Consider the following 16,570-nt stretch of genomic DNA (forward strand, 5'->3'; position numbering starts at 1 on the left):
TCCTAATTTCCAGCCCGCTCCTGTAGGTGACTAGCTCCAGAGCCTGACTTATTTCTTTTAAAAAATCCCAACCAATTAAACCACACCTCTTCTCTGACAGTGGTGGAGAAGCATGCACAAAATTCAGCTGGAGACAGCTATGATCTAGGTACTGAAGCAGCTAGCGCCTTCTCTACACAAACAGAAAGCGCTCTATGTAGAGCTGCTCTTATTTCCACACCAAGATTGATCGTCATATTCCTTTGGTACCAGCTGGAAATCACAAATTAATTACTACTTGTTTCAAGTATTACGGAAGTCAGTCAAGACTTGGGAAGGTTATTTTTAAAAGAATGCCCATGTGTTTCCAAATAACAGATTATGTGTGACCATATGAAGGCACACGCACTGTATTTATGAAAGTACAACATAACAGGAGATAATAGCATATCTTTCCATGAAAATACTTAAGATCACTCTGTGAAGATGGTGCTGCTTCACTTTGTGATGATGCATCAGGTTAGAGCTACAGCTTTTCCTCGGTCTGAAACTGAAACTTGTGTGTTGCTTCGAGAAGTCGGTACTTAATAGTTCTTCACTGTATCTCACTTTGCCATGCAACAATGAAGCAAGACAGTTCTGCTGGTGTTATCAGTGCTGTAACTCATGACACCTTTAAGCATGAGCCTCAATAAGCTTTCTGCAGCACAGATGAACACCCATGCTAGCTACTTCATCAATCCCACAAAGGATACCAAAAGACACGTTTACTGAACTCTCAAAAGTTATCTATCTGGTCAAAACTTACCAACCTTTGGCCAAAGGTTTAGAGTGCTGCACTGCACTGCAGCAGAGTATGCTTTCTGTAACTGCCAAACAGGAGATAATCAACAGGGATTGATAAACCTTTCACGCTAATAAGCCAGTTGCATTTGACTGAAATTCAATTCTTTTCTTCAAGCAACTGGTCTATAGCCACACTGTTTCAAAGACACAAGGGAACATTAAGAACATCAACATCTAAAGCCTTCACTTATGTCTGATGCAAGACAGACAGACAGACAGACAAACTCTCTGCCTAGTTCAAACCCATGATATTTCAGGACATGAGATGATGTGATGTGACAGGGTTTCTGCATTCACAAAGGCCTAGATGGTGCCCAAGTTGTTCTTTCTATGTAGTCATTCTTCTTGAATAGCACTTTTTTTTTTTTTAAAATAAACATTCACATATTCACCATACATAGGAAAAGGGTGGGGAAAGAGTTGGAAATGTGTACTTTCTACTCCTTGTATAGGTAAAGCCCTAAATACATCAGATCTGCCAAAACAGTCTTGTTAACAGTAGCATGATCTTCACACAGAATCCTCACCACTCCTAGCATTAAAGCAGAGGTCCTCAAACTTTTTAACCAGAGGGCCAGCACACGGATGCAGTGGCAGGCAGCCATCTGCGGCTGTTTGGTATCCCCCCAACCCCCGGCGGGGCGGGGGGGTCTGTAAATACCGGGGGCCGGATTGAGGACCCTGGGGGGCTGTATCCAGCCCGCGGGCTGTAGTTTGAGGACCCCTGCATTAAAGGAACAAGGAGATTAACCACAGAGAACTGCTGAGCTGCTAAATGCCTTGTTTTGCACGCAACTATCAAGAATGTGAGAAATTAAGGGAATGGTAGGTAAATACGAGCAAACTGTGAGAAAGCAGTTGAGTGAGAAAAGGTCTTTAATACTGATGTAAAACTTCATCTCTGCAAGTCAGCGGCTCTTTGGAAGAATACATTTTGAACGAAAGCTATTCAAAGTGTTCTAGTGGGAAGATAATTCTTCACTGCTGCAGAGAGATAGCTAGCTTTAGCTGCTCCACAGGAATAGAGTATCCAACAGTCCTAGACAGACAGGCTTTCATTGCAATAATTTAAAAAAAAGAGAAAAAAAGCAGTTCTCAGATTCCAGGTAGTGTTACAAGCCTCTGCACTGCTAGCACTGGAAGTGACAATGCTGGAGAGCTGGAAGACCAGCATCCTGAAATTCACTTGCATGGTTAGACTGAGCCCTTTTAGTGTGATCATGCTAAGCACTTCCTGAGACTTTAAATAAAAAAGCAGCAACAGATTGAGAAATGGGCTGTATCAAACACAAATTCACACTGAATCAGCTCTCCACTCTGCACAACTATCAATATAAATACATTCATTCTCCATATCGGCAATTCAGAAAATTTTAAAACACGAAAAACAATTTTAATGAGCCTCTTGACATGCACAGTTCTTCCATATAAAGTCCTCCTTTAGGATAGTACTTGGAAGATTTTACCTAGGTTAACTTTATCCAGAAAATGTTAAAGGTTTGTTACTATCTAGAGCCACTGTACATTTTCCATTTTTCTATCAGCAACTATTTAACTGAGCAGAACCTAGCCATAGAAAGACATCCATCCAACAGGCACACACAATAACAGCAGTATAGAAATTCAGCCATGTCTGTAAATTCTGGCTGCAATCCCCGACAACCTCAACCTGGACTTTTCTGACAAGGTCTCACAAAGCTGTATGCATTGTCATTAATAAAAGCCATTCCATTAATTATATCTAAAAATTTACTTTAAACCCTGAGGACTGTCAGATGGCATTCTAGCAAAATACTGAGACTTTACTATTTTTATATGCTACTTACTTTGAAAGCATAAACATCATGTTAACACCATGCCAACGTGCCAGAATGTACTTGCTGAAAGTTTCATTTGTTTCCCAGCCTCCAGCTGTGAGAGGTGACGGTGCTTTTGATTTGACCTAAACCTCTAAGTGATCCTTAGCACTAATTCACGATTTCAGTTGAGAGTTCAGATTCTAATATTGCCACAGTGAAATACATTTTAGTTGTTATTTACAAGTGGAAACTTACTGTCTGCTTGTGCCTTATCTGCACTCTAAATGCAGTCAGCTTTTCTCATGTTTCAAAAAGTTTCTCTAAAAGAAGTTCCTAAAAAAATGAAATAAGTTAGATAAATAACACTGCTTTTTAAACTATCTCAAAAATTATATCTATAAACTAGACTGTAAAATTATATACACCTTGCAGAAGATATCCCACATGTACAACTAAATCCCAAATATTGGAATAATTGTGTTGATTCCAGCTATTCTGTTCCATACATCTTGGTGATCAAGTTCCCAGCCTAACAGCTGTTAGTCCTGACTACAACTAAGAAGGTAAAAAAGGTAAAAAAAATTCCTGACCAATAATATTCATTACATATGAAGATAACCCTAAAGCTTAATAAATTATGATAGAGGATAAACAACTAAGTAGCCAATAGTTTTCACAACAGCTGCAGGAGATAATGTGCAATTTCTAAAGCTTAAACACGTTAAAAGTTTTCCAGTTCACAGGTTTTTATTCATCTCTACCATCATCATCGGGAGAAAAAGAACTACCAACTCAACTATCCAGTGTTTAAATGACAGAGAAAATAAGGTGGTGTCATGGCTGTTTCTGTAACATACCTCTGACTCACCACAGCAGCAAAGCTAGTCCCTAATTATTTCTGACCAAGCAAATGCTTTATACTTAGATATCCTAGTGACTGACTGATGATAATAAAAACCTCAGTGTTCAGTGCAACTCCCAACTTGTGCTGTGGGAAGGTGTACACAGCACAACCATCCACTGTAAGGAAATAGCGTAAGGAAGTACCAAAAGGAGCAGCTGAAGAAGCAGTGTTTGCTGTGACAAACCTCCAGAGCCATTTGCTTTTTCCTCTTTAAAAGTCATCATTTACTACAGTGTTTATAATTTGGTGAGGGCAGAAAGGCTCAACCACACCAAACATCATCTCTCTCATGAAGACAAACTTTTATTGTTGAAAGTGTTAACTCAGCTCTCTGATAGGTTTTCCACTTTCTCCATATTGCAGTATTTCCCAAAGAACAGTCTTAGTGCAGATAACCAATTCCAGCTCTCTTGACTTCAGGGGAGCTGTGACAACACACCTAGTCAAGACCTGCCCCCCTATGCTTCCATGTTGAAACTGATATAAGATAGCTGCTCTGACACATCAGCACCACTGTTTAGAAGACAGCACCAAACCCACAATAAAGCAGCTCGTCTGCTTTTAAGTGGGAGTTTAAACCTTTTAGATGGATTAAATCTCACATGTAGATAGCAAGTATGAAATTAATTTTTGAGAATTAAGTAACATATGAAATGGATCTGAGATGTTCTTAGAACACCAGGAGTACAATAAAATGGCAATTGCCCCATTTTTTGCACTCTTCTATAAGCAGCGCCTAATTTGCACATAGTGACCATTTGTTAGGTCCACCATTCTTCTTGCTTTCTTCAGTTTCCCACAAATCAATACTAATCTAGTCTTTAAGGTAAGGACTGTACTGGACATTCCATCTCATGGAGTGACCACCCTCCTTTGAGCAAACAGCTTTGAAGAAAACAGGAGCAGATGAAACACAAATCCAGTTTGTCTTCAGTGCAAAGCCACTGATTCTCACCATTTGTTTTAATTAAGGCTTCACCAAAAAGAAATATATAGTACCATCTTTAATAGCTGAAAATTAGCACACTCCTTTCAGAACAAATGGTCCGGGAGTGACTTTTGTGTCTCTACCATCAATTGTCTTCCTGAACAAAGTAGTATCTCACTGGCGGCCCTGGCAAATCTTCCTCTCCATCTGTTTCTGGAGCAAACGATACTGTCAAATCCACATACTTCTTATCAGCTGATGGTTTCACAAGCTTTTGCATCCTACAAGAAAATGAAGAACAGTTTGTTAACGTAGCAGAAGGAGAGTTGGCAGTGAGAATTCAAGGCCAGAGTAGGATGAGCTTCACTGCCAGCAATGAAGCCCAACATACTAGAAACCAGCATAGAGAATAAGCCACCTTTTAATTTTGACACAAAAGCTGTTCTTCAACCATACAGCAAATGGTATGTCCTTTTCTTGATAGTCTTAGCCCATTAGTGAGGTATTACATTGTTCATTAACAAGTGCTCGGTACAAAAAAGAAGAGAAAATGACCAGTTTTTGATGGGATTCCTCAATGATGTAATTTCTTTTTGGCATCCTACTGAGGTACAAGGCAAAGTTACCTTTCTGTGCAGAATTTTGGTCCATGAGGTAGAGTAAGTTCTCAGTCTACCAATAACATCTGGCTTTAGTATATTATTAGGGAGAACCACTCCAGGGCAGACACTAGATACACAGTTCGGATGGAAAGTAGTTCTACTGGAGTTAAGACTTGTTGAGTTCTTGAATTTCAAAGGCGAATAGCAATAAGGGGGGAAAAACAGCCAGGATCCGGGACTTCTTCCTTCATGACCACAAAGTAAATTTAAACTAGGTAAGCATGTCATGTCTTAGTGCAACTTCCTCACCTTTGCTCTCCACAGCCTCAAAAGCTACAGCTATTGCTGGAAGTTGCACAATAAATTACTGAAGTAGAAGGTCAAGCAACTTCACTTTAATTACATATCTTTGGATATCAAAATTATTTTCTTGCCAACTCTGAGCACTAGTTCGTGAAGCCAGCTCAAAAGCTAGGAGGCTGGGGGACAGTCCCTCATTTCTATTCCTCACAGATCACTCAGCCAGAAGGGAAATTCTCCTCAAAGCCGCCTTCCCCAAAGTACTTGTTCCCTTGGAAGAATACAAAGCATTAGCCTCTTCTCAGCAGAGATACTGAGGTCATACCCATTTGCATGAGGAAGCCCCAAGGTACAGAGGAAGGCAGATAAATATGTCTCTAAAACTTGCTTTAAAGGAGTATGTTACCAGTCAATGCTGTAATTCTGAAATGAAGAGTCTTGCAATGTTTGTCATATTACAGCAAGAGAAAGAATTTTAAAACCTTAAGAAAAACCACAAAAGCAGGACCAGAGTTTGCTGCGCAAGTATCTTGTAAAGCTTTTGGAACTGTCTGTAACAGAACCCCAAGTTGCTGTAATTACATGGAAAGCTTGAACTGAGTCTCAGGGTAATACGAAAACCTGATATTCTCAAGAAGGCAGCTTCACACCATGTCTTTGACTTCATTACACACTCTACTCATTGAAAATTATTTATAGAGCTGTAAGAGAAGGAACGTAAACAACTTATTCTGAGACAGGCTTTAAATTCACATCTTAGTATGCCAGACACTCACAAAGCAGTACCAACTTAAGAGGCTCTTCTCTCCCTGGAAGTTTGAAGTAGCTTGCCCACAACATAAACTACTTTGCCTGACATCACCTACTGGCAGATCCTTGAAACAGTACTGATCAAATGCATCTACTTGCTCTAGCAAAGCCTGTGAGCACTGACCAGCATATACTTCATCGGAGCCATGAGGAACAAATTTTGAGTTAAAGGAGTTCAATCAACATATAAGGTAGAATTAAACTACACGAGACCTGACTGTTACTTTGCAAAGGCCCATCAGTCAAAAACCAATGCCCTGCCCCTACACCCTCCCAAACTTCCACTTTGTTATACCCCAACCTCCTGTCACAAAGCACTGCTGCAAAGCCTTGTGAACGTCATTTCTAAAAGGGCTAAAGTGAGCTAGAATCTCAAGAAATTACTATGAACTAAACAGACTTCCAGAAATCTCAATCTGCAACCAATACATTAAGTCCTTCCCAAGTAAGTGTTCTCATTCTTTCAGAGCGAAGTTGCTAAATATCACCATTAGTCTTAAACCAGATTAAAAAGGTTTGATTAGCCTTGTTCTGCTTGAACCAAGGTACATTCTTTCCCCCCCCAAAAAAAATTACTGTCAGACCTCTTGGGTTTCTCATTCTGGCATTCATCAGTGAGAGCAGCATTTTGCAAGTCTCCTGTCCTCACCACAGAAGTTAATTCACTTTGTCCCCCCACACCCCATCCCCCCAAAGGAAGATATTGCCTTTTTTCTTTCCCAAATATTAATGGCTAGCAATCACTTCAAAAGAGAACACTGCTGTCAGACACACGACCTTATGACACAACCTGTGAACATCATTCATACGCGCACTTGCCTCTGTCCATTTTCCAGTTATACTTACGTCAGCTTTAGTCTTTTAATATGGCCAGGCATCACAGGAACATACAGCATTTTGACTCCCTGTACAACCATAGTTGGTTCAATTCCATATTTCTCCTAGAATTCACAAATTAAAACTTACTAAACAACTAGGACAGCAGTTGCTCCTAATGCTACAAATAATTATTCAAAACTACAGGATTCCAACCAAAAAGATTGCTAATGCATGGACATTGGCAGAATTTTATTTTATTACAATACATCTGAGTTAATTGAATTAACAGTTTGAAAATAGGCTTGAACACGTTTACGTAGAGACATTCCCCTTGACACTAATTCTTTCTAGAATTACTCTGGTTTGAGCAATAACTTGATTAACAAGGCCCCAAACCAACAACCCAAACCAATAAAAACCTTTCCTCTCACCTTGTATTAACCCAGTACAGCAGATAACTTACTCTGACAGCATTTATGAAGTCCAACAGAGTAAAATCCTCTTTCCCATAAATTGTCCATCTGTCCCAGATTGTAAATGATATCCCATTTCTGTTTTAAATAAAGAAAGGTTGTTTGTTACTTTAGAATGTGAACTCAGACACTTCCTTTAAACATGTACTGGAGAACTACTATGTCTCATAGCAATTTGCTGGTTCACCTTGAGCAAAAATCTCTTTCCTCTCTGCTGCCATTTCCCCAGCCCTCTGACCTGGCTAAGCACACAACACAGGAAGAACTGCGAGCAAACACGGTATCTGGCAGTGAACTTACTGAGTTTTCAGACCTGCTGAAAAATAGCTCTGTATTGACTAAGATGCAGAAGTGTCTCCAGTCCGTGCTGACAGGATGTTTATTAATAACCATGCTGCACATCTAACATCTAGTTTTTTAAAGTCTCCCTAGCAACAGCTTCCACTGAAAACAAAAGTAAGCCCTTAAAACCACTATTTTTAAAATTAGGACAGAAAAGTATGTGCTGCATTCTCCAGACAGGAAGTTCTTGAGCAATGCATTATGGGACACCCTTGGCAGTAGTAAGAATATCACTTACATCTTTAGCAGTACATAGTAAATAGATAATACAGTTTGATAACAAGCATTAAGCGACTCATGATCTTCCAAGTTTAAAGAACAAAAAGAAAAAACAACCTTGAATATCTGTAACGTTTAATTGGAGTACAACCATGAACTGTGTTTCCATCATAGTTCTGCTACGCAAGCACACAAGGCCTTCATCTGGTTATCTGGATTTAGTAACTGTACAGACTTCACACTTCTTGTAACGGCTCACCAAGTTCTGATTTCCAAGTACTGCCCTTCTGCTATTGTCCTTCCTACCTGATTTCCGTTCTTCTTACTTCAGCAGTTTCTGTAAAGACCATTATGGGAATGGCTAGGTTCAGAAAACAGTTCTTGTACGCCTCAGCTGGGTAACCACCCACAACTTTGATGAGTTCTAGTGCAACCTGCAGTAAATAAGATACCCACACTTCCATGAGACCAAACACAGGTTTTAGGTACTATGCTATCAACACTCATTTAGTTAAGAGGCCAGCAGCTAGAGAGTATCTCATTAATGAGATCAGCCTTTGTCCAATTGGCAGAGTAAATCACAGCTGGAAATGCAAGCCAATATGCCACAGAAATAAATTCTGTTGCTGCTAATGGGAATATTTAAAAAATTCAAAAGTGTTCCTAATGTAGGACTCTTCCAATATTGTTTAATTCAAGAAACCTCCACAAAGCATGCAGTATTGTTGAGATGCATGGATGTGAACTAATACAGAACAGATCCTTTGCACTGTTGGCAGGGCACTGACAGAAGTTATTACTAATTGCAGAAAACAAACCGAAATGTTTATCTTTCTAACTCCTCTTTCTGGTCAGCAAATGAGGAATAAAAGCAGCAAGGGCTTACGACATCTAGAACCAAGATCAACCTTTTGCATTAGTACCTGAGAAAAAAAGATTATTAAGTTTGAAATAAACCCATTTGTTTAACAAGGCTCTGTCAGGGTAGTGTTAATCAGTATCTAGACAACAGTGGTTTTAGGCAAGGAACTGTAAGAGAAAGAAATATGAATTTTAAGCATCTTTAAAAGCATACTCACCAGGCCTGATACTGCAGCAGTAGCTGTTGCAATTGCAGGAATAATCTTTCCAGCGATGCGCTTTGTTTTGAACCGATCTGCTGGTTCTATGTTGTACATCTTGGCTCTCAAGTTTGATGCTGCTGTTATGAAATCTATATGCCCATTACTATCATCATCTTTTTCAAAGGAGATGGGCTTCATTTGCAAGTCACCTGCTCATAAAGAAAAAAAAAATAGCAAAAATTATTATTAGAAAATTTAAGATGTCCTACACATAAGCTATTAGGAACTAGAAACTTAAATTACAAATTTCACATTCTCGAGCTTGGTGCCTTACTTACAACTTGTTTTCCCATGCTAGAAGCAGAAATGCTCCTATCAATACCAGTTGTTAAAGTAAGTAAGGAAATATCAACTGAGCTCCTTAACTTTACCTTCCTTGCAACACCAGGAATAGATTTTGAACAGTCCCATAGATGTTTCTTACCCCACCTTGCTCTAGCTCTGTCCTGTGAGAATCCCCTCCATGAGCTTTATCTGTAGTCATTTCACTAGGGGCTCATTAGTATGGCAGACAGAGGTTAGGGCTGACACTCCATGGGATGGATTAGAGCTAAACTCATCTTTCTCTCCTGTGTTCATGGGCTAAAAATGCATGCATGTAGTTGTTGCCCAATGACCTCTTCATGTGGCCAGGCACAAAAATGGGATTTGATCACCCTCATTTTAACATATCTAAAAGATACTGAAGAAGATTCTAATAGCCTTCACAATTTAGGATAATTTCAGATTGATTCCTGTAAGTAGAACTCTGTCATAGTTTAACCCCAGCCGGCAACTAAGTACCACACAGCTGCTGACTCACTCCCTCCCTCAGCTGAGGGGATGGGGAGGAGAATTGGCAAAAAGTAAAACCCATGGGTTGAGATAAGAACAGTTTAATAATTAAAGTAAAATATAATAATTGTAATGAAAAGGGAGATTACAAAAAGAGAGAGAAAAATAAAACTGAAGAAAAACAAGTGATGCACAATACAATTGCTCACCACCCACCGACTGGTGTCCAGCCAGTCCCCAGCAGCGATTGGTGGGCCCCAGCCAACTCCCCCCAGTTTATATACTCAGCGTGATGTCCTATGGTACAGAATATCCCTTTGGCCAGTTTGGGTCAGCTGTCCTGACTCTGCTCCCTCCCGGCTTCTTGTGCACCTCCTCCCTGACTGAGCACGGGAAACTGAAAAGTCCTTGACTTGGGTAAGTACTACTTCGCAACAACTAAAACATCAGTGTGTTTTCCACATTCTCTCACACTAAATCCAAAACACAGCACATTACCAGCTACTAGGAGGAAAAATTCACTATTCCAGCTGAAACACGGATAAACTCTCAACCTTCTTATATGAGAATCATTTTAATTCCATCTGGGATGTAGCCAGCACCCTTTCCCTTAAGAGTTCAGTGCCCTGCTGCCAGCTCACCGTCATCAAGGTTGTACTTACATGCAAGTGTAACAGAGAACCCTAGAACTTGCAGGAATCTCAGAAATACAGAAGCATAGGGTAATGTCAGGCAATAAGGACAGTTATCTGCATGGCATTCCAGATAGCTTTAGATATCAGCCATCTGCTTCTTGCAGAATTGCAGAACTGCTTTACCCAAACACCTGAATGCCACAGTACTGGCAGCGCTATTGCAAAATGTTACTAAGCTATGAAGCTAGTTTGCACTACTCACTTTCCAGAGCTTCATTGGATAGTATAGACTTCTCCAGCTGGAAAATAGCATTCCTTTCATCCTCACTGCTGACTGGAATATGATCAGGTTTTCTTGCAGTTTCATCAGTCTGTACAACCTGCAAGAGCGTGCAATGCTTGAGCAATAAAATAAACGAACTTTGTACAGCACAAGTGTGAAGTGCATTAGATTTCCTGTCTTCCTTGCACTCGTTCCTCCCCAGTTCAAGAGAGACATAGACTTACTCGAGCAAGTCCAGCCAAGGGCCACAAAATCATTAAAGGACTGGAGCATCTCTCGTATGAGAAGAAGCTGAGAGAGCTGGGATGGTTCAGCAGGGAGAAGAGAAGGCTCAGTGGGATCTTACCCATGAATATAAATATCTCATGGGGAGAAAGTACAGAAGGCAGAGGAAGATTCTTTTCACTGGTTTCCAGTGACAGAACAAGGGGGTATGGGCACAAACTGAAGCACATAAAACTCCATAAGAAACATACAAAAATACTTTAAAGAAAAAACAAACAAAAACCCTAACCAAAACTGTGAGGATGGCTGAACACTGGCACAGGTAGCAGTGAGAAGCTGTGGGGTCTCCATCCTCAGAGATATTAAAAACTTGATTGGACACAGTCCTTGCCCCTGCTTGAGCGAGGGGATTGGACTAGGCAGTCTCCAGAGGTCTCTTCCAACCTCAACCATTCTGTGATTCTGAGTTAAAATATTAGTTTTGTCAAGTCAAGCATTCATGAGACAAGTACTAACCCTGGGGAAGAAAATATGAAAACACCCTGGAATATTTGTTAATTTTAAACACTGACAAATACTAGCCGCTGCACAGTAACACTTCACTTAACTTTTGAAGGTAACACTTTTAAACTAAACATAATAATGACACTTCCTGTATATCACCTAGAAAGGAATAACAAATAGACACTAGTCTTGGATTACTTTAAAGCTGATTATGAGTAAAATATTATTTTTTTATTAAAATAGTATAGATTAATAAATTTTTAAAAAAGCTTGCAGACTTACAGTCACACTCATGCATGGAAAATCGTCTGCAAAAGGCAAAAAACCCCCACATCTTGCATTTAACATCTGGTACATAGATACCTTTGCTATTATCAAGTTAAAACAGTCCTGGATGTCACACTCTTGTTTCCCCAAAACACATTTTAATTTGTGTTTATTACTCATCAGCATCAATGCAAGAATTAGTTGGAGATGTGGGACACTGCTTGCGGATTTTTTCTCTTTAAACTGAGTACCACACTTACTTTGTTTGAAGGTCTGAACTCTGGTACCTTCACAGCAGAAATAATCTTCAAAATAGTTTCCTCTGACAAATCCTGTTACAGTTTTCAAGAAAAACAATTTAAATTCACATCAACTTATAAAGGCCCCCATAAAAAGACTGGGTTAGGGATTTAAATAAGGAAGACTAAATGTAAGCAGCTGCTGAATAACCAGCACTGAAAGATTTATTGCTTTAAGAATCATTTTAATCAGTTCTTGGAAAGAATTGGCAACTGAACATCAGGCCAAAACTGAACACATAAATCAAGTTATGTGATAGGAACACTGCTGCAGTATGGATTACCTTTTCTGTGAAAGGAACACAGTACACTGTTGCAAAGAGTTTTGCTGCACTCACAATGAAACTGTAATGCCTGAACAAAAGAGGAAGAGAATTATTTTTGTTTAGTTGTTCTTTTACTTCAGTTGCCCAAAGGTTTGTAATCATATTCAAAGAGATCATGAAAACACAGAGAAACAGAATTTCCACCCTTCAGCGCACACAGCACAAAACAGATGACAGATTTTGAGTGACTCAGAAGTCCTCCTCAAAACTAAGCAAAATTTGAGTGAATTTATTTAACGAAAACCATATTTTCTCAACTTCTGCAGTCAAGAAAACAACTACAAACACATGACATCAATATGATAATAAAAAGCTTCACCTCAGAAACGTTTTGATATTTATCATGATCTCAGTTTTCATCCAAACTAAAAACAGCAATCCAAACAGTTTCTCAAAGCAGATGTAGATATGCAGCAGATAAAGGCTTTTCAATCCTTCAACCACATACATTTTTTAAATTATCTGTAATACCAAAGCCATCTAGATCAGACCCAAATTGTGATTAAGAAGAAAAGGGAGTCCCTCCACTAGGTTATTTTAGGTAGTCAATTTAATCTGGCACATCCTGCATTTCATGATGTGGGCTGATGGGGGCAGGGTGTATGACAGCAACAACTCAGTAATTCTGTAATCACACAATAAACGAAATGGGTTGTTTCAAGCCACCCTCCAATCCCACATCAGTGAAAGTTAAATAACCTGCAGTGGAAGCATGAGACAGCTCACTGAATTTACCACAGTGTAAGACTATGCACTAGTACCTACCAAGTACCAGTCCAGCTTCCAGGGCTATAAAGCCATTGCCTTGCACTTTCTGCTGTAGGGTGAGTTTTATAGGACACTAGAAAAGGCATCAGTGGCAGTACCATACTTACAAAGGATCGTTAAATTCAAACTTCACTGGGAAAGGTGGCCTTTTTGGTGACTGCCAAAACAAACCTGGTAAGAAGACAGACTTAAGATGAAATCCCAAGGAATCAGGAACAGCAACGCACGACATACACCATGAATTCACAACAGGCACAAAGGGGCATTTGTACTTACTTCCGTCTTTTAATCGTGTATCAAGAGGAAATGAATGAAGGAGCTGAAGAGCCTAGAGGAAAAGCCAGAGTAGCTTTAGTAATTTGTCATATTCGGATTGACATGACCACACTAAATCAAGCCTTCTTTTTAGTAATGATTTGTGATGTTTTGATACAGTTTTTAAAACACTTAGATACGTAGTTGAAGTAACCTGGAGTTGGAAAAATCTAAGATGCCTGTGTATAGTGGGTTTGCGTGGCAAGGTTTTGGTAGCAGGGATGCTACAGGGGTGGCTTCTGTAAAAAGATGCCAGAAGCCACAGACCTGCTGCTGGCCAAGGCAGAGCTAATCAGTAACAGTAGTAGCACCTCTGTGATAGCATATTAAGAAGGAGGAAAAAAAGTATCTGCAGAAGAGAGGAGTGAGAGTATGAGAGAGCAACAAGTCTGCAGACACCCAGGTTAATGAACAGGGAGGGGGAGGAGGTGCCCCAGGCACCGGAGCAGATTCCCCTGCAGCCCCTGGTGAAAACCATGGTGAGTCAGGCTGTCCCCTGCAGCCTATGGAGCTTAATGGTGGAGCAGACACCCACCTGCAGCCCCATAGAAGACGACACACTGGAGCAGGTTTGCTGGCAGGACTTGTGACCCCGCAGGGGACCCACGCTGGAGCAGTCTGCTCCTGAAGGGCTGCACCCCGTGGAAGGGAGCCATGCTGGAGCAGTTGGTGAAGAATGCAGCCCATGGGAAGGACTCACATTGGAGAACTTAATGGAGAACTGTCTCCTGTGGGAGGGAACCCACACTGGAGCAGGGGAAAGAGTGTGAGGAGTTCTGCCTCTGTAGAGGAAGGAGCAGCACAGATAATGTGTGATGGACTGATCTTATGTCGTATCCCTGTGCCACTTGTGGGGAGGAGGCAGAGAAACTGGAAATTAAGTTAAGCCTGAGAAGAAGGGATGGCTGGGGAGGTGTTTTTTTCCAATTTGCATAGTATTAAACTAATTTCCCCAAGTTGAATCTACTTTGCCCATGATGGTAATTGCTCAGTGATCTCCCTGCCCTCATCTCGACCCACAAGTCTTTCGTTACATTTTCTCTTCCCTGCCCAGTTGAGAAAGGGAATGATAAAGCAGCTTTGGTGGGCATCTGGCATTCAGCCAGGGTCAACCCACCACACTACATCACGATGGAGAGCATAAAGACACAAGTACTGCTAGACAAGAGTGACTTGTCCATTTATTCACAAGACAAAGATGACAATGTCACCTCATCTGTCCAAAGTCCAAGCAAGATACTTAATCCAACAAGCGAACCGTTCCCCCCACCCTGTTGTCACTTTAGGATTCTTGCATACTAATTCACAATTGGGAACGCAACGTTTTCTCAATGTGACAACTACCATCAGGGCTTCCATACACACAGATTTATGTTCACTAATACACATCATCATGATCAAATCTTTCCCATAAAATTACACACACGCTTTAAGCAACACTGTGGACTATATCTCAGAATGACTGGCTTTTATTTCAGCCAGCCTTTCCGTGACATCTTTGAGAAAATCAGGGATATGAAGATGAGTTCAGTGACAAAAGTTTAGTTGGAGAAACAAAAAGCCACTGTCCTTTAGGAAAGATATCTGATAATCCTGCTGCTCTGAAAAAAACACAATACCTAGTTAGCTGGAAAAATGCCAAGAAAACTGCATGAAGACTACTAACAGAGCTACCAAGAGTGAGTTGCAACATTTTAAAGTTTCAAGTACAGTTCATTATTTTAAAGAGATGGAAGTGAGTGAAAAGACCTGGACACCTAGTTCATAGGGCTACCAAAAACTTTTGGCATTTAGGATTTTCTAAAATCCTCATCAGTCTAGCACCATCACATTTCCAGGTCTTACCTACCTTATGGCTAAAATACTTCTCAAATTTTACTCTTGCTAGTTCCACACATTGAGTCCAGCTTCGGGGTCTCCTACTGAGCGTTTTAATAACATGAAAACAGCCTTCTAAGCTCTCCCCTGATTTTATTCTCTAGACAGAGAAGTAAATACAAAAAAGTTAAAACAGACAAGACTCCTCCCAATCCTGTCAAATAGTAAATATGTTTTTAGTAAATTAAAGGCAAAAGGAAAAAGAAGGTCACTTTGTAAAATACTATCCTTTATGTGACCCTGTCTACCGGGTTTTCCCCCAGGTGCTGTGGTCTGCTTGATTTACTTCCACCCAGCCCTATAGACATAGGCAATTATAGACTCACAAGAAAAAGTATTAAGCAATTTAGTCTTATTTATTACATAGTTGAATTCACTTGAAACTACATCTTCCCTTCATTTTTTCCAGCTGGTCGCACATCAGTGTAACTTCTACTATACCCTTGCTAGCACTGCCTCAGTATTTCTGATATTTTTATATTATGTACAGAGCACGCATGAGCTAGAAAAAGCAGCGCACGCATGAGGCTTTGGCTCTTAAATTATGAGACACACCAGAAATACTGTTCTTATGAAAGACCAACTAATGACCTGGCGAAATAAGTCTTCAGGCTTTCTGAATAATGTCAGAAAATAACCCAAATCTCACTGAAATTAAATAGAAACAAAATCCATAAAGCATTAGTTTTAACCCTGCATATTACCCTGGCAACATTCCCCTACCTGTAAAACTTCTTCTGCAGACGGATAGGTTTGCCAGAATTTGTTAAACAGTGAAGGCTTGTGAGAAAATGAACTTTCAAACTAGAAAATAAAAAGAACAAATATGGCATTTTGCAAGAAGTATATCAGATCCCTGACCCTTCCAAATACACATTAAGTTATGCTGAACACCAGTAAGCTTATTCCCTTACCTTATCTCTTGCCCACTGTATCGTATGCTCAATGGCAGCTGGGAAAGACTTCAAGGTGCAAAAAGGTATTTCTTCTTCTGGTGGATCCCGCTGTAATTAAGGAGACTTGCATATAAATGCAGGCTTATTAAGGTTTATTGCTAATAATAGTACCAAGAATTTCTAGACTATACAAGTTTAAAACTCCACTGTTTTAAAATGCAAAGCGGCTTATTTATGCTTAGAACAGAATTTGTT

General features: G+C 40.0%; 1 protein-coding gene across 2 annotated transcripts in view; it reads right to left on the reverse strand.

The window, feature by feature from the left end:
* Positions 1 to 4,446: 4,446 nt before the first annotated feature.
* Positions 4,447 to 16,570, reverse strand: part of UBA6 (ubiquitin like modifier activating enzyme 6) — a 32,065-nt gene continuing 19,941 nt past the window's right edge. For both annotated transcript variants that reach the window (XM_080386800.1, XM_080386799.1), the window contains 13 exons: positions 16,334 to 16,423; positions 16,143 to 16,223; positions 15,391 to 15,519; positions 13,503 to 13,554; positions 13,334 to 13,397; positions 12,417 to 12,486; positions 12,094 to 12,165; positions 10,817 to 10,934; positions 9,101 to 9,294; positions 8,328 to 8,455; positions 7,451 to 7,538; positions 7,015 to 7,109; positions 4,447 to 4,737 (listed from right to left, as the gene is read on the reverse strand). In XM_080386800.1, the coding sequence (XP_080242926.1) occupies positions 4,602 to 4,737; positions 7,015 to 7,109; positions 7,451 to 7,538; positions 8,328 to 8,455; positions 9,101 to 9,294; positions 10,817 to 10,934; positions 12,094 to 12,165; positions 12,417 to 12,486; positions 13,334 to 13,397; positions 13,503 to 13,554; positions 15,391 to 15,519; positions 16,143 to 16,223; positions 16,334 to 16,423 (1,317 nt within the window). In that variant the 3' untranslated portion in view covers positions 4,447 to 4,601. The remainder of the gene's footprint in view (positions 4,738 to 7,014; positions 7,110 to 7,450; positions 7,539 to 8,327; positions 8,456 to 9,100; positions 9,295 to 10,816; positions 10,935 to 12,093; positions 12,166 to 12,416; positions 12,487 to 13,333; positions 13,398 to 13,502; positions 13,555 to 15,390; positions 15,520 to 16,142; positions 16,224 to 16,333; positions 16,424 to 16,570) is intronic.

This window comes from Falco punctatus (assembly GCF_963210335.1).
Source record: "Falco punctatus genome assembly, chromosome: 1".
Classification (NCBI taxonomy): Eukaryota; Metazoa; Chordata; class Aves; order Falconiformes; family Falconidae; genus Falco; species Falco punctatus.